Genomic DNA, 20,007 nt, shown 5'->3' with positions numbered 1-20,007 from the left:
ATGTTTGTGTTTGAATAAAAGGTTTAAAAAAAGTCCGTTATGCCGACATTTGTTATTGTGGGGGAACACCAACTCATATAACAACGTAAAACACATACATATTGTCATATAAAGCAGTTAACCAAATGTCTGATTTTTTTGTTTTAACAAGGAACAAAACACCAAACAAGTTTTAATATAAATGTTTATTAAAATAATAATAATAATAATAACAGTAAAATTCAAACCAGCAATCTAATGTGAAATAGCAGTAGATATATTGGACAACAATATTTAGGGTGCATATATGCATACACGTTATTTAAAAACGACTCTGTTATACAATAAAGATGATCGTTTTTTGCATAACGGCGAATCCCTTCATGCAAGAACTGAACTTGCATAAAAGAAGTGGTGTTTCAGTGAGTGGTCCTTTCTTTCTTTTCTTGGCAAATCGACATTCTGGCTTCCATAGTTCACGCCGGCCAGGAAGGAGACGCAACACGTTCGCTGACTGATCCGTTGATGCACGCGCGGGAGGGAGGCACTCGTTCGTTGGCGAACGGACGGGAAAGTCACGACTCGTTCGTGAACGGGAAGTTAGGTCATTTTCTTCTTCGTTTTGTTTTACGAGGAGGTGGCACCAGCTTCAATGCGCGTTACCGACACCTACTGGTTGAAGTCATATGAAGTGAATTTAGGACGAAACTCGTTCACTCTCGTTCACTGAAAAGATTGGTTCTTCTGAACGAATCGTTCAGTCTGACTACGAGCCAACACTCCCTTGCATGTCTGTAGCGACACAAGCGAGCGAGGGGCCAGTTCCAAGCGACGTCTTCTCTCAAGGTACGTGTCCCGTACGGCCAGCTAGCTGTCCGCCATTGCTGCAAAATGAGAGGCAAGGGAAAGAAAGAAAGAAAGAAAGAAGGAAGCCAACTTTTAAGGGAAAGAAAGAAAGAAGCCAACTTTTTGGCGCTCATTCTCGGAAAGAAGCTAAGCTTTTCGTCGCTTTGCTGCGTCTGAGGCAGTGGCAGGCGCTCGCTCGCTGGCTCGCAGGCTGGCTGGCTGGCTCGCAGGCTGGCTGCATTCGCGACTGCATGAGCCGCTATTTTGGGGATCGCCAGCACATGTTCAATAGATCTTGGCGTCATTTTTGCCATTCTAACGTAACGCGGAAGAAAGCTCAAAGTTTGCTCCAGGTTGTTCCTTCTTCAAATCTTTCTTCCGCCCTACTGTCTGCTTATTGGTGTCAAAATGTGCCATCTTAACGCAATGCTCTATCCCACCATCAGATGGCGCTCACTCAGGTGTCTTCCAACAAGTGCGCAGGAGGTTTCCAGAAGGTCTTTGAACACGACAGGTGAGGGCGCTGCGGACCGTCATTTCGCGCTCGCATTATGGCTCACCTTCTTCTTTCTTCTCGTGGTTGTCGTGCAGCGTGGAGCTCAAGTGCAAAATGAAGTTTGCCATCTTCCTGCCGCCCAAGGCGGAGACGCACAAGTGTCCCGTCCTGTACTGGCTCTCAGGTGAGAACCTGGTTTGAATTCGAACCGGGCCAGGCGTAGGTCTCGGAGACAAAGGCCAAAATGCTTTTTGAGGCTCCGTCGCCGTCTTCCAGGCCTGACGTGCACCGAGCAGAACTTCATCACCAAGGCGGGAAGTCAGCTGGCCGCGGCCGAGAACGGCATCATCGTGGTGGCGCCGGACACCAGCCCGCGTAAGTGCTGTGCCGCTTGGTGATGGATGCCTTGAAATGTGGCCGCCTTTGCTCAAGTTTAGCCAGCCGCGTGTGGCTTCCAGGCGGCTGCGGCGTGGAGGGCGAGGACGACACCTGGGATTTGGGAACCGGGGCCGCTTTCTACGTGGACGCCACCCAAGAGCCGTGGAAGAGCAACTACCGCATGTACTCCTACGTGACCCGGGAGGTACGGCGCCAGGCTTTTGCCGCCGGCGTCCTCCAAACAAAAAGCGTGGCTAAACTCTCTTTTTGCTGCCGCCCACAGCTGCCCAAAGTGATCAACGACAAGTTCCCGGCCGACCCCGACAGGATGTCCATCAGCGGCCATTCCATGGGTGGCCACGGGGCGCTCATTTGCGCCCTCAAGAACCCCGGAAAGTACAAGGTGGCGTAGCGCACGGCAGCTTGCTGCAGCGCAGGGCAGCTTGCTTCAGACGGGCCCGTTGCTCGGATGGCCAATGGGCTTTTTGGTGTTTGCCCAGGCCGTGTCAGCCTTCGCTCCCATCTGCAACCCCACGCAGTGCCCGTGGGGGCAGAAAGCATTCGCCGCCTACCTGGGCCCCGAGCGCGCCGCCTGGGAGGTACGTTTGCCACCGCCGCCGCCGCCGCTTTGAGGCCAAATAGCGTCACGCTCATCTCTCCCAAGGCCTACGACGCCACGGTTCTGGCTGCGGGCTACTCGGGCCCGCCGCTCGACATCCTGCTGGACCAGGGCCGCGACGACCAGTTCCTGTCGGCCGGCCAGCTGCTGCCCGACAACTTGATCGCCGTCTGCTCCGACAAGAAGATTCCCGTGGTGTTCCGCCTGCAGCCAGTCAGTATTGGCGTGATGCTTGCAAAATGCCCACAGTGAACGGCTTCTTTTTCCTGTCCGCAGGGATACGACCACAGCTACTTCTTCATCTGCTCCTTCATCGGCGACCATATCAAGCATCACGCCAAGTTCCTCAACGCCTGAACATGCTCGTGCCGCCCGCCGTTAGCAATAAAAGTGGCTTTGTTGCTTTTGTGGTCCCGAGCGACTTTCAACCGGCTCACTCGCCGCGCCGCCCGCAAAGTCCAAAAGAAACAAAACAAACGTACTCAACGTCAAAACGTGACGTTGACCAACACAGCTTGTATTTTCTGCTAATGTAGCAAATCGATCATAAAGCTGCAGCCAAATATTTGGAAGGTCATCCTGGCCACTCCAAGAAAAAAGTGAGTTTACAAAGGTCCTTGCAAAAATCCACACAATGATGATAAAAATAGACTTGGCAAAAATAGGTCATCATCTTCAATGTACACCAATGTGGCGTTATCCAGTTCAATTTCAGTCCTGGAAAAACAAAGTTTGCCTTTGGGGTAGCTGGGGGCGAGAAAGGTTGGGCTCGGTTGTCACGGTCAGGCACGCGGTTCAGCTCCCACCTTCTGCTCCAGCAAGGCCTGCACCATGGCGCAGAGCTTGAGAAGGCCTTTCTCCTCCAGGATGTGCTGTGGCAGGCACAGCTTGTCCTGCAAAAATGAAGGGCAAACAATTTGAAAGCCCCATTGGAAATGAGTTCATTTGAAAGCCTATCTTATGGTGGAAGCTACTTTCCGCTCAAGAATCAATCATGAGCTGTCCTGCTCTCTCTCTCACACACAATTAATTCTTCATACGTGCTCTTTGGAGCATACCGCCGCCACCTACTGTATAGAAACAGGAGTCAATTCAATGCTTTCTGGCGGCCATCCCACCGGCGAGTGCTCAATTCACCTACCATGCATGTTTTGGAAAAGCCACGGGGAGAACACGCAAACTCCGCCGGGTGAAAATGTTTTCACACCCGTGTCGGGAGGCTTTTGGGCAAAAATTGGAGCGGTTTAGGAGATTCATCTGAGCTACTTTGCTTTTCCAACTTGGATTTGGGTCATCTTCAAGCAGCTACTTTTTGGATTGAAAGTGGGAACTTGAGCTTTGCAACCCAACAACATTGCCCAGTCAGTCTGCTTTGATAGCTCCGCCTCCGGCAAAAGATGAACCACACATCACAATTCAGTGCAAATGTAAATATGGGTTCTTTGTTACAAACACCAAGGTTGACACTTTTTAAGGGCACAACACAGCACAAAATTCACATTTCCATACGGCTTCAAACGAGTCGTCCGGTTGCCGTGACGGGATCTTTGTTCTCTTCTGACTGACTATGTGCTGCTATGTTGTGTCAAGTGCTTTGCTTTGCTTTGCTTTGCTTAGGCTGTTGCGATACAAGGAAAGACTTTGAAGACCTTCTGGCGGGATTGTGCTAAATCGGCATCGTGTGGCTCCAGCGGACACTCAAACTCAGTGCTAAACGGCCAATGTTAACAATGAGGCTAGCGTGGCATTTGGACCTGCGCATGCCAGCGCTTTGGCTCCACGTCGGACGCCTTTTCTTTTCACCCTGATATTTCAGGTCGCCATTGCGGCAAAACCCGGCCCGGCGGGGACCATCGCCGCGGTTACGTCAGCTCGCTCCAAAGGTAGACGGCAAAAAGCAGCAGCAGCAGCACGCAGAAGAGGTGGACAAGGCCGCAGCCAATCAGGTCCCACCACCGCCAGGCCGGGGGCGGGGTCTGAGTGGACGCAGAGACCCAATCCGGCGGCGCCGCCGCTACGGCTTTTTTGGTCAGAGGTCGGGCGGCCTCCGCGAGCTTCCCGCCCACCAGCGTCCTGACCGTGGCGCACAGGGGCGGCAGGCGGCATTGGATGATGTCATACGCGGAGCACACAGAAGACTGGCCACCCGAGAGAAGAGAGGGAGGGAGGGAGAAACAAAGACCACCGCCACGACAAAAAGGTGGAAAATCCAGGCGGACAGCAAAAAGAGAAAAAAAGAAGGAAGAGATTAAAAAAAGGGAGCAAGGAGAGAAGAGTCGGTGACCATGGCGACAGAGATGCGCATAACCATGGCGACCAGCGGGGATGGATGCTGACCGGGAGCGGGAGGAGGAGGACCACGACGCCCGGACTCCTCCTCGTCCCGATGCGACCGGTGAGGAAAAGCGGGCCGGCCGGCCGGCCGGCCGTGTCTTAGCGCGGGGAGCTTCCAGCCTGCGCAAGCTATTAGCATGGGTGGTTCGAAGCCAGTTAGCAGGAAGTCAGCACGGCGTTTGGCACGGCTAGTTGTCGACCAGAGACCGTTTGCTAGGAGGACAACGGTCATGCTAGTGGTGTAGCGTGTGGCTAACCGTCAGGCAGTTAGCAAGCAAGCTCGACAAGCGTTAGCACCGTTCGCTTGTCCTTGGCAGTTTAGCGGCACATATGAGCGCAGGTGCGGATGCTTGACAGCAGCATTTAAAGCTAACAATGCTAATGCAGCACTTGCGCTGCTGAGTTTACGTTCAAGGGTAACACACAAACAAGTGAGCGCAAACAGGAAGTTGTCGCTCGGATGGATGAAGCAGCCACGCACGCACGCACGACACGACACGACACGACACGAGGGCGACATCCCGCGAGGAAGGCCGAGCGCTTCCGGGTTGGAGTCCCCAAAACGGGACAGATGATGCGAAAGCCTCGGCCTTCCCGCCAGGACCGTTTGTTTGGTAAGCTCACCTCGGGCACGCCCATCTTCCGACAGGCGTCCAGGAAGTTCTCCACGTTGCGGCGACACTTTGCCATGCTGAGTTTGGGCTGCGGCAAAGGAAAGCACAGCTCGGTCGAGGCCTTCCGCAGTGGCCGGGCGTGAGGAGGGGGCGGGGCCTACCACGGCGGGCGAGGGCACGTGGATGCTGGCCACAGAGCGCGGGCGAATGTGATTGGCCAGGTGGCAAAGCACCACGCCGTCCATCAGCGACGAGCCCAGGTCATCGGGAAGCACCACCTTCAGCCGGCTCTCGATACTCTGTGTGGGAGGAGGGCGAGCGTCAAATACAAAAAGATCGCTCGCTCGCTCGCTCGAGGGAGACGAGGCAGGACGGCCGCTTACGTCCCGGAGCTGTTCCATCAGCTCCAGTTCTTCCCTCAGCTGCTCCATCTTCCTCCTCATGGTGAACTGCGGGTCCACACACTCCACACTCTTATGGCTGCGTAGGAACACTGAACAACAAGGCCGAGTGGACAGAGAAGTAGAAGAAGAGGGAGGAGCTTTTGAATTTAGAGCGAGCCAGTCGTTCGCTCCCGCCGCCGGCTGCTGCTGCTGCTTTGCAAATTGGGAGCGCACAAAGGAAAGGCGCCCGGGCGGGGGCTTTTCGGTCGGGACGCCGCCCGCCGGGTCCGGACCTACCGCACTGGGGCGCGCCTCCTTTCCGAGTTCCGCAGACCTGCGAGAGACGGGTGGGGGAGAGCGGGGGCGAGCAGGGCAGCGAGCAGGGGGCTGCGAGCGAGCGAGCGAGCGAGCATGCGGGCGGGGATCATTTGCAAATAAATGGGAAGATGGCAAAACGGGAGGCCACGACACCAGACGGCACAGATGAACACACAAAAAAAAAAAGGAAAAAAAAAAGCAAAGAGCCACGTTAGCCTGACATTAGCGGTTAGCCACACGCACGTCACATGCTCAGCAGGACCCACATAAGCGCTACGGAGCTGCGCAAGTCAACTCAAGCTAGCAATTAGCACAGTTAGCTCCGACTGACAAATTTGATCTGGGGTCGGACTGATTTGATTTGGCGTGCCATTCCCGTTTACAACTCACCCGAGCGAGGTTTGAGTCCGAACGGCGCAGCGGACGTTGTGGGAAGTCTGCTCGGAGAACGGGTCAGTCGCTACCGTTGGAAAAAAAGACAAGCGTTCACCATTGGTCGAGTCACCTAGTCACCCATTTCGTACCTTTGGCGCGCTGCCGCCGTGGTCATCGTCGTCGCTGTCCTGCCCGCTGGGGGAAAGCAAAAAGGCCCGCTGGTGTCCACCCAATGCATCATCAGGGTTCACCTTTGACTTACTTGACGGAGGGATCCGCCGTGAGCCTTTCCACGGGGTACAGCCGCACGCCGCACAGCTCCTCCTGCTCCAGGTTGATTCTGAGGCGCACACGCGGCACACGTCGGCAAAGACCTCGGGGGGGGGGGGGACGAGGATGCCCACCTGCCGGGATTCCGCAGAAGCTCGGCGGCCTCATTCAGCTGGCCGATGACGTCCGAGTCGTCCCCCGTCACCTTTGACCTGCAACCAAGCGTATTCATCATCCGTATTGTCAAAACGGCTATCTGGCTAAGCAAGTTTCTCTCACTCCTGCTCTGACGTCCAGTGAAAGTCTTCGTCGATCCTCAGCGGCTCGTCCGAGTCTGCCGCCGCCGTCCGGCCCTGAAAGCCGCATTTTTCAAAACGCCATTTGTCCGATATGCGGCCACGTCGGTCGTAATGTCGTCACGTCACGTAGCAATCCTTTCCATCAAGTGAGTCACCTTGGAGTACGGGGGCTCGCCGGGCGCCCGCTCGCCGGGGCTCTCCTCCGTTAGACGCGCCGCCTCGGAGCTGGGATCTGCACGGCCACAAGACGGCCAAAGTTCCATTTGCGTGCTTGTGTGCAAAAAGCCAAGCCGTCGGGCCGGACCGCGTACCCGTCAGGGAGCTGATGTGTTCGCCGGAGTCGTCCTTGCCGAGTCCGTCCTCCTCGGTGATGTGGCTCATGGGCACGTTGAGACTCAGCGTGTCTTCGTCCGACGGCTGGCAAAATATGCAGCCGCGCTCGCACAAAGAAAGGAAGCAAGAAAGAAAAGAGCGGCGGGCGATGAGCAGACCTCGGTCGCCGACAGCCTCTTGTCTCCCACGTCGCTGTCCACTCCCGAGTCGCTGTCTTGCTTCCTCTGCTGCTCCGAGTCCTCCCCGCTGCACACCGACCAAAGGCAAATGAAGCTCCTTTCTCACGGCTGGCTTTTTGGCTCTCCCGACTCACCGCGTCAGGCCGAGGCGCTCCGCGACGGGCAGGTAGAGCCCCTCGGCCATCTTGTCGCCGCGACACGCTTCCGTGCTGAGATACTTGAAGATGTGAACTTTGCCCTTGAGACAGATCTGAGGGCAGGGGAAGGGCAACTTTTTATGTCGTATGTAGAACTCGGAGGGGAACGAGCGACCGGCCGGCCGGCCGCTACCTGTGCCGGCGGGCTCTGCAGCGGGTTGTTCTCCAGGCGCAGGGCCTGCAGCCGCGCCATTTTGCGGTAGCTCAGCGGAATGGTGGACACCTTGTTGCACGAGAAGTCCAACTTGACCAGAGGAAGCTCGGCCAGGTCTGTACGCAATGGCGCCGTTAGCCTCTGTGACGCTAAAGTCAATTCTCGACCGCGAGATCAAATAAAAAGCCCAGCATCTTCAGCTTTCTATCCTGCCGTACGCGAGCGGAGCCACAGTTAGCGTGTCACTTGTTAGCATTTCATGGCTCGTCCGTCGCGGGCTTTAAGACGAGAGCTGGCGCCGGTCCGGGACGACGCTATTCACGTGTTAGGATGGCTAACGGAAGCGGCGTCCGGGCGGGCGGGCGGGCGGACCGACCTTCCGGAAGCACGCAGAGCAGATTCCGTCGTACGTTGAGCTCCCGTAAGGCCCGAAGACGTCCGATGTGTCGCGGTAGGGTGGTGAGCTCGTTACAACTAATGTCCTGTCGGTCGGGGGGAGACAAAAGCGCCTTTTCCTTTGCTGCGACGGAGGAATCCAGAGTACGTACGCTCGGCGCGGCGCCTCACCAGCTCCATGAGGCGACGCAGTTGGCCGACGCTCTCGGGCAGGCTGACCAGTTTATTGTTGCTGGCGTTGAGGACTCGGAGCGGCAGAGTGCACAAGCAGGCCGGTAACGAGCTCAGTTGGTTGCGACTGAAAGGAGAAAAGACACCCAAATCAGGAAGGAAGGAGTGCGACTGAAATGGCCGGATTTTGCAGACCTGAGGTTGAGCCAGGTGAGCGAGTGCAGGCTGATGACGGCGTCCGGGATGCTCCTGATGCAGTTGTGGTACAGGTTGAGGCTCTCCAAGGCCACCAGGTGGCACACTTCCGAGGGCAGGTCCGACAGACGGTTCTTGGACAAATCTGGACGCACAAGAACGCTTGGAATGGGCCATACAAATGCTGCTGCAGCAGTCCACAAAACAGCAGATTTCACATGCAAGCTTGGCGTGTATTGCTTGTGTGAGGGGGAGAGAGGGAGGCAGCTGCATCCTGAGGAAAAAGGCAAGACTCACTCCTCCCCTATAATAACAGAGTCGGCCAGGCAGGGCAGGGCAGGGCAGGGCAAAAGCCCGACAACACGACTGCGCCTCGCTGTCGTTCTCCACCTCTGCTGTCGTCAGGAATTCCATTTTGTTGTCGTTCGAGACAATCCTTATTTCAAACTATATTCAAAAGGTGTCTTGCATTTTTCTTCTCTGAAATAGCTCACATTTCTTTTTTTATTTTCAATTCATGTTGAGAGCAAAATCATTTATGCACACCAACAGACCTCCAAGTGTATTTTTAGAACACGCGGTAACGTTTGAAGGCCACAGCGGAGTAGCGCGGAGGGTCACGTGACCCGAGTGAGCCCACTCGCACGAGGAGAACGTGGGCCGGCGCTAGTGCCGGCGCAAACACATAGTTGCACTCGCTCCAATTTCTATACATAGACGTCAAAATGTGTCGGCGCGGTTGCCACCGACGCGACATCAAAGACGCCACAGCAACATCTGGCCACAGCAAACTTGCCCGTATCGAGATTGAACATTTGCGGAGGGTTGGGGTCTTTGCTGCTTGCGGGAGAAGCGCGCCCGCCGTCATTCCTCGTCTGTCCCACTTTAGCGCCTGCCTGCCTGCCTGCCTGCCTGCCTGCCAGCCAGCCAGGCGAAAAAGTAGGACGAGGAGAAACTAGAGTGCCGCCGGCCGGCAGGCAGGCAGGGAGATGGCTTGCAGTCGCTACGTCTTTGTTCTCATTTTGGGGGCGCTCTTAGCTTATGCTACAAAAGACACCATGAAAAAGGCCACCAAGAAATTGACAGGATTAAGTAGAAAAGGGAAGGGGAGGGGGGTGCAAGGAACCAGACCTGTCAAAATATACACACACACACACACACACACAAGGTTGCTGCAGGCTGAGTAAAATGTGGGTCACGGGGGGGTTGTGTGTGTGATACATTAGCTGCATCAGCATCAAGTGTGGATGCGATCACCAAAATATTTGGTCAATTGAGCCGGAAGATTGTTCAAGAGAGCAAGATGAAATTTGGAGGCGGCCCTGTCCGTCTGCTAATCTCGCTCCGCCGCGTTTGCACGAGCCCCGAGAAAAAGTCTGACAGCGCACGCGCGGCCTTGATTTTGGCCTACATGGGCCCGCGCCACTTTATATGGGGAGACGGACGCCGCCTTCACGTCTTTGGGTCTGGCCGGCCCAATCTTCCAGTGAGATGCGTGGCATCCAAAAATAGATCTCAGGTCGGCGGCACGCTAGCTATTCATGTGTCTTTTTTCCCCTTGGCATATTGGGCTCCAAATGTACCCGGGGAGAGTCATTGGAATTACATTGAAAAACACTCAATGACATTTCTGAGCGAAAATCACCTTCCATTGCACTCATTTTATGAAGGAAAATGGTCACGCTCAAAGTCAAGGCTAGCCTTTAATACTTCACAAAGCATACGGCCGGCCGAGGATGACATCCTCTCCCCCAAAACCACGACGCCGTATCAACTCGGGCCCGACCGACGCAATCGAGCAAACCTGCGCGGCCGAGCGGCTCCTTCGTTGCTCTCTAACCCGTTTGGCCTTTGCAATGGTCTCCCACTTGCTTTCAAGCTGGAGCCGGCCGGCTGTTTCTGGGCTTCCGGCGGAGGAAAAGATGGCCTCCGGAAAACAATGAGCCGGCCGGCCGGCCGGCCAGGGGTGGGCCCGCTTCCCGCGGCTGGCTGGCTCGGGGGCTAGCTTCCGCAGAGGCGCTAAGCAGCCCTCTGGCCTGCTAGCAGATTTGCCCCAAACAACAAAAATAATGCAAATGCAGGCGTCAATGTCAACTTTGCCTGCTGCTGTTTCTTAGCTTGGGCCTCAGGCCCCAGGCTTGGCGCGTTCAGTCAGTCAGTCAGTCAGTCAGTCAGTCAGTTCTAAAAAGAGCTTAGCAGCGCTGTCATTGTCACTTGACAGGCAGGCATCAAACGGGATCGATGTTTGGCTCTCTCTTCGTGACCTTTTGAAATGATTGCAAGAAAGGAACAGGGCAAATGAACGTGCGCTTTTGGAAGCAGGGGTGTCGGGGAAGGGACACCCCAATGGCAATCTAGGTCACACGAGCCACCAAATGGGAAAGGAAAAAGTTGCCTTTGTTAGAGAAGAGACATCAAGCTCCGCCCACATCCCCTGTTGACAAAACATTTTGCGGTGGGCGGGCGCCTTTGTGACGACATAGACCTCCCAGGTTGACCGTGCGCGCCCCCGTGGATGTTGACAAGCCGTCACAGACAGGAAGAGACCGGGGAGGATGGATGGATGGATGGATGGATGGATGGATGGATGGATGGATGGATGGATGGATGGAAGGGAACGGGGGGGTGGGGGATACCACGAGAAGGCACACGCCATTGACAGCCCTCCCACGCCCACTCACCTGCTTCCACCGTATCGCTCAAGTCGAGTCCGGCGGCCGTCCGCGGGAACTCCTTGAGTTTCCTGGCACTGAGGTTGAGCGCGCCGCTGAGCGTCGCCTCCTCCAGCGCCCGCTCCAAGCCGCGGCTGTTCGGCGGCGCGGCCCCGCCGTTGGCGCCGATGTGGCCGGGCGGCGGCGATGCCACCAGCTGCGGCTGGCCGACGAGAGGCTCCGCTCCTGGCGTCGCCATGCTGCTGCTGCTGCTGCCGTTGCTGGCGCTGCTGCCGCCGTTGCTGCCGCTGCTTGGCCGTCGGTAGCGCTCCGCTCGTAGCTCCGCTTCCTGCCTCGTCGATGCTGTGCGAGCGGCATCAAACTCAACGGCCCAAAGAAAACATCCGCGACACGTCCGCTCGGCGCCCTTTCAAAATACAACGACCGGAAGTGCCTCGTCCACTCAAGGGTTACTTGAGCGAACCGCGCATGCGTCTTACGATGGGGAGGGGTGGGGAGGGGGGGCGAAACTTGACCGACGGCGACATCTAGTGGATGCAAAAGCTGCGTGAACTGTGTTGTCTGAAGCAGCTCGGTTTTTCCATACTTGTCGTTCCACTTTTTACCAGCAGCCTCTTGTGGTGACACCACACACACACACACACACACACACACACACACACACACACACACACACACACACACACACACACACACACACACACACACACACACACACACACACCCACACACACACACAGACAAAGAGGGACAAAAGAATTTTTGCCGCTGGGGGCGGGCGGGGTCATATCCTGCTGACCCAAACATGTCAGCTGGTGGGTGCGTCCGACGGCCCGCCACTTCCTGCCACTTGTTGCTCCGCAGTCCTCGGCTCGTCCACAAGATGTCAGCCAATACCCAGGTTTTCGCACGAGCACGCGCACAGAACTTGCTTGACTTTGCGGCTATCGTCCGGCTGGCTTCCAACGAGACTCAAGTCAAGCTGTGAAAGAGAAACAATTGGGCTCGCTCGGCAACAAACAAACAAGAGCTGGCACCTTTCATGCGCACTGCTTCCTGTCGAGACCATTCACCTTTGACCCCGACGCCTGCTTAGCATTCAAGGCGCTGCCTGGAATATATTGATGTGTTTTGTTTTTTTTCTTACACACGTCACTCTCGACACCTAACTAATGTACCCAATCATACAGCGGCGTAAACTAAGGGCAGTAAACAAGCAGACTGGCGAAGGGACTGGAAATGACGTGACTCGTTCGTTGCAAGCGCCACGCTGACAAACAACACTTTGCTTCAGTGTTTGGCTTTTACGAGGCCCGCACTTATCGCGGCGTGCGTAATTGTTCAAACGTCAACAAACGGGCCGTGTAATGACGACTCGTTAGGCAGACGCTTAATGTTCACGCAATTGTTTAGAACGGGACGTCTGTCGAGTCGCCGCTCGACGTGACCTTTGACGGGCGGGAGGGAGGGAGGGAGGGAGCGCCAAACCAAACGGGCCGACGTCAACTCCGAGACGAGTCATAAACATGTTATACGTTTGTGTTTTAGACACTTTTGTGGCCTTGTTAAATGCACCCGAAGCGCTCCGGGTGGGCGACGGTCCGAGTGGGCCCGCCTAAACTGATTCAATTCAAAGGCGCACTTTTCTTTTGTAATTCTTTGCGCATGGGTGAGCGAAGAGCAACGAGAACATTTGGTGAGCTTCATCCTTAAGTGCGTGCCATCCAAGTCGCACTGCTCGCTCGTGAAAAAGGCAAACCAATTGATCAATCAGCGGCCTGGCCTGGCCCGGCCCGGCCCGGTCCGGCCCGGCCGCTGGCCGTCTTCCTGGGCCGGCTTCTCACGTGCGCCCCCCCCCCCCCCCCCCCGTGGGGCGGCTCGGCGACGGACGGCCCGATGGACTGTGACAAGGCCTTTAATCAGGCCCGGCCCGACAATTTATGCTAATGGCTGCGGCTCCAACGGGGAGGATTTGATTACGCCGCGGCTTGATCTCGTCCACATCTGCTGCTGGCTCGGGCTGGAGAGCGGGCTTCTTTGATTTAACTGGCCCCGCCCGAGGCTCAAGCCCCTCGCAACCATCCGTCGCCGCTCGTCCCGTCCGTCCGTGGCGATGGGATGGCCTGGCTCGGCCGGGGGCCTGCCGGGCTGACTTTGGGCCACGCGGGTGGAAAGGAGCGTAGTCCTAATTTGAAAAATGGATCAGAAAGAATATATTAGATATTGCTTTGTGGCCACCAGCCTTGCGCCTTTCCAGACCTTTCCTTTTGGGAAGACGACGGCGGCGGCTCAATCCAAGACTCGCCCGCTCGCTCAGACAAAAGCGCTGTCAGGGAATGCATTTGATTAGCACTTGCTTACCTGACGGTCGGCCCCGCCATGTGTTGTTTTTTGCCAAGGCGTCCGTCCGTCCGTCCGTCCGACCGACCGCCTGTCCGTCCGGGATGAGCTCACGCGCCGCTCGCTGGCCAGCACAAAAGCAAAGACAGCTGAAGTTGGTCGAGAGAACGTGGCCTGATACCAAGACGACTTTGAGATTAACCCTGCTAGCGTCGAGCTCGCCAACTTTCTCCGCGAGGTTGGAGTCACGCCGCGGAAAATGTCAGGCCCCAAACAGGAAGGCAGACATTTTGGAAATAAAAATGGTTTTGGGAGGGGGATTGAAGAACTTTGGCAAAAATGGAACAGAATTGTGGAAGACGCAGCAAGTCTTCCACATTGGAAGACGCAGCAAGTTTGATGATGAAGATGACGATCTCATTTACTTGTTGCCGGTGTTACAAAAGCTCCGGACTTTCTCTCCTGCGCTGTGGCCACACATGTGGACCACGCCGCCGCTTTTCCAATAAGTTACAATCAGATGTCTCACGTGTTGAACAGATCCGGGATTCTTGTTTTTTTTTTTTTGGGGGGGGGGGGGCTGTGTCATCGACACGGCTCAAAATTTACGTCCGGAAGGAAGGAAGGAAGCGGCTCCTCTCCCTTTTCATCTGCGTTTGTATCCATCATCAAAGCAAACGAGCTTTGCGGCCACGTTCTCGACGACGCTCCGATAGCTGGCGTGGGAGCGCGCGCGCTTCCTGCGTCGTCTGCGCGACAGCCTTTGGACGTCAACACGGGGAAGAGGCTTGGGGCATGTGTCGTCGTTATCTCCGTGCGCCTCCTCTGGGTCCCGGTCCGGAGCCGGCCCGGAGCCTCCCTGGAAGTGGCCAAAGTGGCCGACTTGCTTGCTGTGCCTTTGACAGCGCGGCCTCGCTAAGACAAAGCGGCTTGAGTGACTGAATGGAACATCTTTTAATGGTGAGAAGGTTCACCCGGTTGTAGTTTGAGGGTGCGATCCTCGGCCGGTCGGCGGGTCGGTCTGCCGGCCAGCCGGCCGGGATCTGCGTCGCACGTGCGACCGAGAACAATGGGACAAATTTGTCATGTGCCAAGCTTAACGGGAACAACACGCCACGCAGACGCAGACGCAGAGGAGGCGCGATGAGCACGGCTCGCATTTCCGTCAGCCGCTTTATTTGTCTCTTTCGCTGTCCGTCTGTCACCACAGGACAAGCAACCAATGACTTTTGTCGATGTTGTTGTTAGCGCGGCTGCAGAAGGCAAAGGCAAGGGAACAAGTGTTTTGTAACCCCGGTCCACGCCGAAGCCCCCCACGTCCCAGGGGCCCCGCGGCGAGGCGGCCGAGCGGAGATTGGAGCCGGCACCTCCCGCTCGCTGGCTGGCTGGCTGGCTGGCTGGAGGGCTGGAGGAGGCTCGGCCTGAGGGATGGTCGAGGAAAGCAGACATGGCAGCCCCACTTCCTGTTTCCCAAATGACAGCATGCGGGCCAGAATCCCGCCTGGCTGCCCATGTCTCTCTCTCTCTCTCCCATGCACCTACGTCTCTCATCTCACACCCTTGCGTGCCTTTATCTGGCTTTCTATCTCTCCCTCCTCCGACGCTTTGGAACAGTGGCGAAATATAATCCAGATGATGGCCCGGGCAGGCTTACTCGTTTTTAGCGCGTTCCGCTTTGATTAGGGCACACCACGACGCGCCCGGAAGGGGCGGCATCAGATTTCCAAAGCAGAAGTCCAGCTTTGACGTAAAAATGAGTCGACGATTGGGAAGGATAGATATCGCTGTTTGTGTCGGATCTAATGATCCCAAACAAACGACGTCACAGAGCGAAAAGAGCCTAATGTTTTCCAGATGCCACCAGATGACTGACTTGTTTGGGCTGCAGCATCCCAAGGCTATTTTGCTTCAAATCAGCCCCATCCGCGAGGGAGGCCAGGATCTGTGTCGAGAGAAGCGACTCGCCATCAGCGTGGCCTGGCCTGGCCTGGCCTGGCCTGGCCTGCGTGCTAGCGGCCGTTCACCCGTAAAAACTGCGCCGGCCATCCCAGGGACTCATCGGTTTGCCTCACGGTGAGCCCTCATTGTTCCCAGACCAGCTGCTCGGGGGCGTCTGAGACAAGAGGCGGGAGGGGAATGGGCCGGAAGCTCCGGCGAGAGGCCGACAACTCAGGGGCCGCTTATTGCACCGCTAATTGCGCCGCCGCCTATTGTGGCTGCCCGCTGCTGCTGCCCGTTGCCGCCGCTGCCCGCCGCCCGCCGGAGGGCCTGACACATGTCGGCAACGAGCCCACCCAATGCAGCCATGCGCGCAACACGCATCATCTCCTAAAAACGACAAACATTCAGAAGAGCATATTATAAATGAAGCAACACTTTTGCTTGTGTATTTTGCCAATCCTTTGATTTTCTGTGATTCTAGAACTTTCCCTTGCTATTTGTTGAAACGCTGTTGTGATTCATATTTGTGTTTTCTATCTGCGGCGTTTTCTTTTATTTGGTTCAATAGCCGAGGAGGCTATTTTTAGCACGTGTGCGCGTGAGGCCAGAACTCTGACTCCCCATGCACATGCACGTGTCCGTCCATAAAAGCTAATAAAGCATGACTGGCTATGCTCTTCCTTCACAAGACAAACATCAGATCCTTTTTTTTTCTTCTTCGCGCGTTCTTCATAAATCACGACATGCATTGCCTGCCGTATTCAGCAAAACGCACCATGTGAGTGTGCGTCAATGTGGAAAGTGTTGCAGGCTGCACACGTTCATGTTTCACCGGTGCTCATTTATGTCGAAAAAGAAAAGAAAAGAAAAGAAAAGAAAAGGAACCCACGCACCACAAGTAAAGTCAACGGGCCGACCGGAGACGGCATGAAAAAGTACAAACAATACAAGGAAAAAGTAGCACAAACGAAAAGTCCAAGTCGTGTGAGACACCGCCAGAAAAAGTCCAAATCCATTGAAAATAAAATGCAAACACTTTGTACGACAACAGACCGGCCGGAATTGTTGAGCCGGCAGAGTGTGTCAGGTTGACTAACGAGCAGAGGAGAAAGTCTCCATCCTCTCGCGTCTCTCGTGTGTGTCATGTTCAGACCGAGCGGTCGCTGATGGATGGCCGCTCTGCTTTTAATTACGCACGCACGGATGAAGCTTCTCGCACACATTATTCCAATTTCATGTTCACCCACGTTTGTCAAGACTCAGGCACGCGCACGCAAGCACGCACGCAAGCACGCACGCGCACGCGACGCACCGCATTCTCGAAAGGAAACATGCTCAGAAGGGAACAGGAAGTCCATGGCGAGGCTGGATTCCAAACCAATTTACGAGGTATGTATAGTTACGATGGCACAGAAAGGCGACGCACATCTCGTAACAGGACGCCCCCTTCAGGAAGTCCAGCGCTGCACATACCCCAAGGATTTTGAAAGCGCCGCGCCGCGCCGCGCTCGCCACGCCACGCCACGCGCGACAAGCCGCACACGGACATTGGATACGCCGGGACTGTTGATTCTGCGCTTTTATAACCTCTCGCCCAAACAATAATGCCACTATGTGCTCCGTCCGTCGGTCCGTCCATTCGGGCCCATTACAGGCACAAAAATAAACAGCGTTCTAGACCGCTTTTGCTCCAAAAACACTTTTTACGAGGGCGGTGGCGTGGTGCATGCCTGAAAAGCTGCTGCTGCTGCCGGCTTGACGGCCCGAGGTGGATTTAGTCGACGTACGTGTGTGCGTGCGCGTGAACGAGCTGAGAGGTTCCGCCGAGGCCCAACGCGAGAAGCCTGATGTTGCAAAGCGGCCCCAGCACGAGGGGGCGGGGGGGGGGCTGAGGCCGGAACCTCAAGCGGGCAATTTGAAGCTCAGCATTGAGTTGGAGTCACTTGCCGTGAGGTGGCGTAAAAGTCGTGATTTACGAGGGCGACCGTGCGCCGCCCGCCGCCTTCCCCTTGACAGACTTGCAATTTCCTGTGCGAGAAAACACTCACTCAATCTGCGCCCAGGGGGAAGCACTCAAAAAGGCAGCAGCCCCAGCAAGAAAAATCATTCGAATCATCGCAACCACCCCAAGAAAATGTCCGACGGCTCTCACTCACTTGAAGAAAAACAACAACATTTGATGGAGTCGCGAGTTCCCGGCAAAAAAATTCATAAAGGCTGCGCGCGTGAGCGGGCCATCCCGTTGATTGATTTGGAGCGCGCCAAGGCGCACCTCATAAATAACACACAGTTGGAAACACATGGTCAAGGCATTTTCCACTCTGACGCTGCCGGCAGCAGAAGAGGATTTTTGACATTGTCGATCATGACAGGATCCACCCCAAAAATTGTGACGGAGCCACAGCTAACAGGAAGCGTGGCTACCGCTTTTTCCCGTCGACCCCTAACAGGCAAGTTGCTCATTTGCCGGACAAAAAGCTTGGAGGCAGGCAGACGACTGGCCATTTTGGACCAAAGCTTTCTTCAATGGGATTTTCACTCTTTCAATCTGAAGGTAACCTGCGCAGCTCCTGAGGAAAGGGCGGAGCTTCATGTCAGTTATTCCATTTCCACACCTTGAATTCACAACGCATCAAAGGAGAAAATAGCTGAGAGGCAAACGCTCAACCACACGCAAGACCACCCAGAAGGACACGGGCTGTCAATCATGTCCCTCAGAGAATAAACAAGAGCATGTTTGATTTCTTTCGCTTTTTTCAACACTCACCATGGCGAGAATTTCAACGCGGATGAACTTATTGACACGCGCGCGCGCGCCTTTCTTTCATTTTGGTCACACAGATGAGACACGTCTCCTGGCATCAATTTCATCTCTGAGCCGAGCTGAGACACTTTTAGGTGAGCTAATTCAATTAGTGAGGCGCTTTCAAGTGGCCCTCATAAACACACATGCGCGCACACACACACGTGCAGAAACACGACGCGCGTTTGTGTGTGTGTGTGTGTGTGTGTGTGTGTGTCTCCAGGGCAAAGTTGTCTGTCAGCACAGAGGCTTGAGCGCAGGCCTCATTATAAGCCTTCTGGCCATGCAACACACACACACACACACACACACACACACACACACACACACACACACACACACAGCCCAAAGGTGACCCGCTGACCCGGTGTAGTGTGGGTCCAGACTGTGGTCATGTGACTAATCCAAGGAGATTTTCAGTGTGTAAAACATTGTCATTTCAAAAACACGCACACAAAGGATGTGTGACATCATGAAATCCACACACACACACACACACACACACACACACACACACACACACACACACACACACACACACACACACACACACACACACACACACACACACTCATGCAGAAGTCGAAGAGGAGATGTCGGCCGCCGTGCGCGGCTAGCGACTGCTTCGCATTAGCGTCTAATCAAGTTAAAGGGGTTCTCTTCACCTCTTTGGGCTCCCAAGTGCACTAACTCAATTGGGTCGTGGCATCTCGGAGTCCACGGGCTACAACGCCAAGGCCGCCTCCTGCGTCTACCGTTTTGTTTTCTTTTCCTTATACCTGCGTCGGCCCAAACTTTTTAGCCCCGAGGACAAAAAGTTCCACCTCGCTCGCTGCCGTCTCTTTTTATCACCTTGGAAAATGCGGCTTTCCAGCAAGGGCTAGGAAATCAACGGGGCAAAATCGGAGCAATACATTTGCTTTCCACCCGCGGAATGGGGACAACCAGCACCAAAATGCATTTCTTTAAACAAGGATGAGAACTTCCTTGAAGGCTTTTAGTGTCAATGTGCAAAACAGCTCAAAAGCGCCAGCCAATTATACAAACAGGCCCCAAACCTGGCGGCGGGCGGGCGGGCGGGCGGGCGGGCGGGGTTTCTGCATCCACCCAATGTCACAAGTTGACCCTGAACCCGGCCGGCTAGGGGCTACACCCATCTACCAACATCACGGTGAGAGCTGAAGCTAGCTCATCGCTTCGCTCAAGCTGTCGCAGCTATGCCCACCCACAGGCGAGCACACACACTTTTAACAGTTACGCACCCCAATGCGCTACATCCCAGCTATGCACACGCTAGCTTTTTGAGTTAGCACATTCTTTTTCAGCAAAAGAACACACACACACACACACACCTGCTGTCCCTTTTGTTGGGACGTGGCAATTAGCGCGGAGCTCCCTCCCGTTAGCGAGCCATTGTAGCATTAGTGCATTGTCCTAGCCGCATTAGCGCTGTGACACTTTTAGGCGCAGCAAAGACACAAAAGCAAGCCGTGAGAAAACGGGGCAGGTCGAGCAAAGGAAAAGAATCCAAAAATATGGCCACCCCGGTGCGGACGGACGGAATATTTCCTCCAACGTTTGTCATGCAGTGACTAGGAATAGTAGCTAAAATTCTAGTAGGTACAGCTAGCCCCCACATACACCATTTGAGAAGGACTGCAGTGGAGGGAGCCACATTTTGGCAATCCCAGCTAGCCACGCCAATGACCTTGTTT

General features: G+C 55.2%; 2 protein-coding genes across 5 annotated transcripts; one reads left to right on the top strand and one right to left on the bottom strand.

The window, feature by feature from the left end:
- Nucleotides 1-514: 514 nt before the first annotated feature.
- On the top strand, nucleotides 515-2,735 carry esd (esterase D/formylglutathione hydrolase). 2 transcript variants are annotated; one of them, XM_085920889.1, is made up of 9 exons: nucleotides 515-825; nucleotides 1,272-1,339; nucleotides 1,417-1,505; nucleotides 1,598-1,696; nucleotides 1,780-1,904; nucleotides 1,983-2,102; nucleotides 2,200-2,298; nucleotides 2,364-2,531; nucleotides 2,595-2,735. In XM_085920889.1, the coding sequence occupies exons 2-9, from the start codon at nucleotides 1,272-1,274 to the stop codon at nucleotides 2,673-2,675; spliced, it is 849 nt and encodes a 282-aa protein (XP_085777015.1). In that variant the 5' UTR covers nucleotides 515-825; the 3' UTR covers nucleotides 2,676-2,735. The 2 variants fall into 2 exon arrangements, with proteins under 2 accessions (XP_085777015.1, XP_085777016.1); XM_085920890.1 differs by lacking the exon at nucleotides 515-825 and adding an exon at nucleotides 851-1,178.
- A 62-nt stretch (nucleotides 2,736-2,797) lies between these two features.
- On the bottom strand, nucleotides 2,798-12,615 carry lrch1 (leucine-rich repeats and calponin homology (CH) domain containing 1). Of its 3 annotated transcripts, none has more exons than XM_085920884.1 (20): nucleotides 11,688-12,601; nucleotides 11,218-11,614; nucleotides 8,537-8,681; nucleotides 8,342-8,468; nucleotides 8,151-8,256; nucleotides 7,754-7,890; nucleotides 7,558-7,673; nucleotides 7,403-7,490; nucleotides 7,223-7,328; nucleotides 7,067-7,143; nucleotides 6,892-6,965; nucleotides 6,747-6,824; nucleotides 6,605-6,682; nucleotides 6,492-6,537; nucleotides 6,358-6,427; nucleotides 5,650-5,759; nucleotides 5,428-5,565; nucleotides 5,277-5,354; nucleotides 3,125-3,211; nucleotides 2,798-3,035 (listed from the first exon to the last, which is right to left on the bottom strand). In XM_085920884.1, the coding sequence occupies exons 1-20, from the start codon at nucleotides 11,733-11,735 to the stop codon at nucleotides 3,030-3,032; spliced, it is 2,112 nt and encodes a 703-aa protein (XP_085777010.1). In that variant the 5' UTR covers nucleotides 11,736-12,601; the 3' UTR covers nucleotides 2,798-3,029. The 3 variants fall into 3 exon arrangements, with proteins under 3 accessions (XP_085777010.1, XP_085777009.1, XP_085777011.1); XM_085920885.1 differs by lacking the exons at nucleotides 2,798-3,035; nucleotides 3,125-3,211 and adding exons at nucleotides 3,231-4,456; nucleotides 5,947-6,036 and having other exon boundaries at nucleotides 11,688-12,615; XM_085920883.1 differs by lacking the exon at nucleotides 11,688-12,601 and having other exon boundaries at nucleotides 2,798-3,211.
- Nucleotides 12,616-20,007: the final 7,392 nt, after the last annotated feature.

The sequence above is a fragment of the Syngnathus leptorhynchus genome, chromosome 9 (assembly GCF_054491065.1).
Source record: "Syngnathus leptorhynchus isolate UIUO chromosome 9, UIUO_Slep, whole genome shotgun sequence".
In the NCBI taxonomy this organism is placed as follows: Eukaryota; Metazoa; Chordata; class Actinopteri; order Syngnathiformes; family Syngnathidae; genus Syngnathus; species Syngnathus leptorhynchus.
This window is presented reverse-complemented; position numbering and strand designations above follow the sequence as displayed.

What these genes read in the sequence shown, in the direction of transcription:
- esd (XM_085920890.1), top strand. Translation starts at nt 1,077, where the DNA reads ATGAGCCGCTATTTTGGGGATCGCCAGCACATGTTCAATAGATCTTGG. An exon ending in CGTCCTGTACTGGCTCTCAG is followed by an intron (nt 1,506 to 1,597) that starts GTGAGAACCTGG and finishes GCCGTCTTCCAG; the next exon opens with GCCTGACGTGCACCGAGCAG. An exon ending in TGGTGTTCCGCCTGCAGCCA is followed by an intron (nt 2,532 to 2,594) that starts GTCAGTATTGGC and finishes TCCTGTCCGCAG; the next exon opens with GGATACGACCACAGCTACTT.
- lrch1 (XM_085920885.1), bottom strand. Translation starts at nt 11,735, where the DNA reads ATGTCGCCGTCGGTCAAGTTTCGCCCCCCCTCCCCACCCCTCCCCATC. An exon ending in GAGCGATACGGTGGAAGCAG is followed by an intron (nt 8,682 to 11,217) that starts GTGAGTGGGCGT and finishes TTGTGCGTCCAG; the next exon opens with ATTTGTCCAAGAACCGTCTG. An exon ending in CTCACCTGGCTCAACCTCAG is followed by an intron (nt 8,469 to 8,536) that starts GTCTGCAAAATC and finishes TTCTCCTTTCAG; the next exon opens with TCGCAACCAACTGAGCTCGT.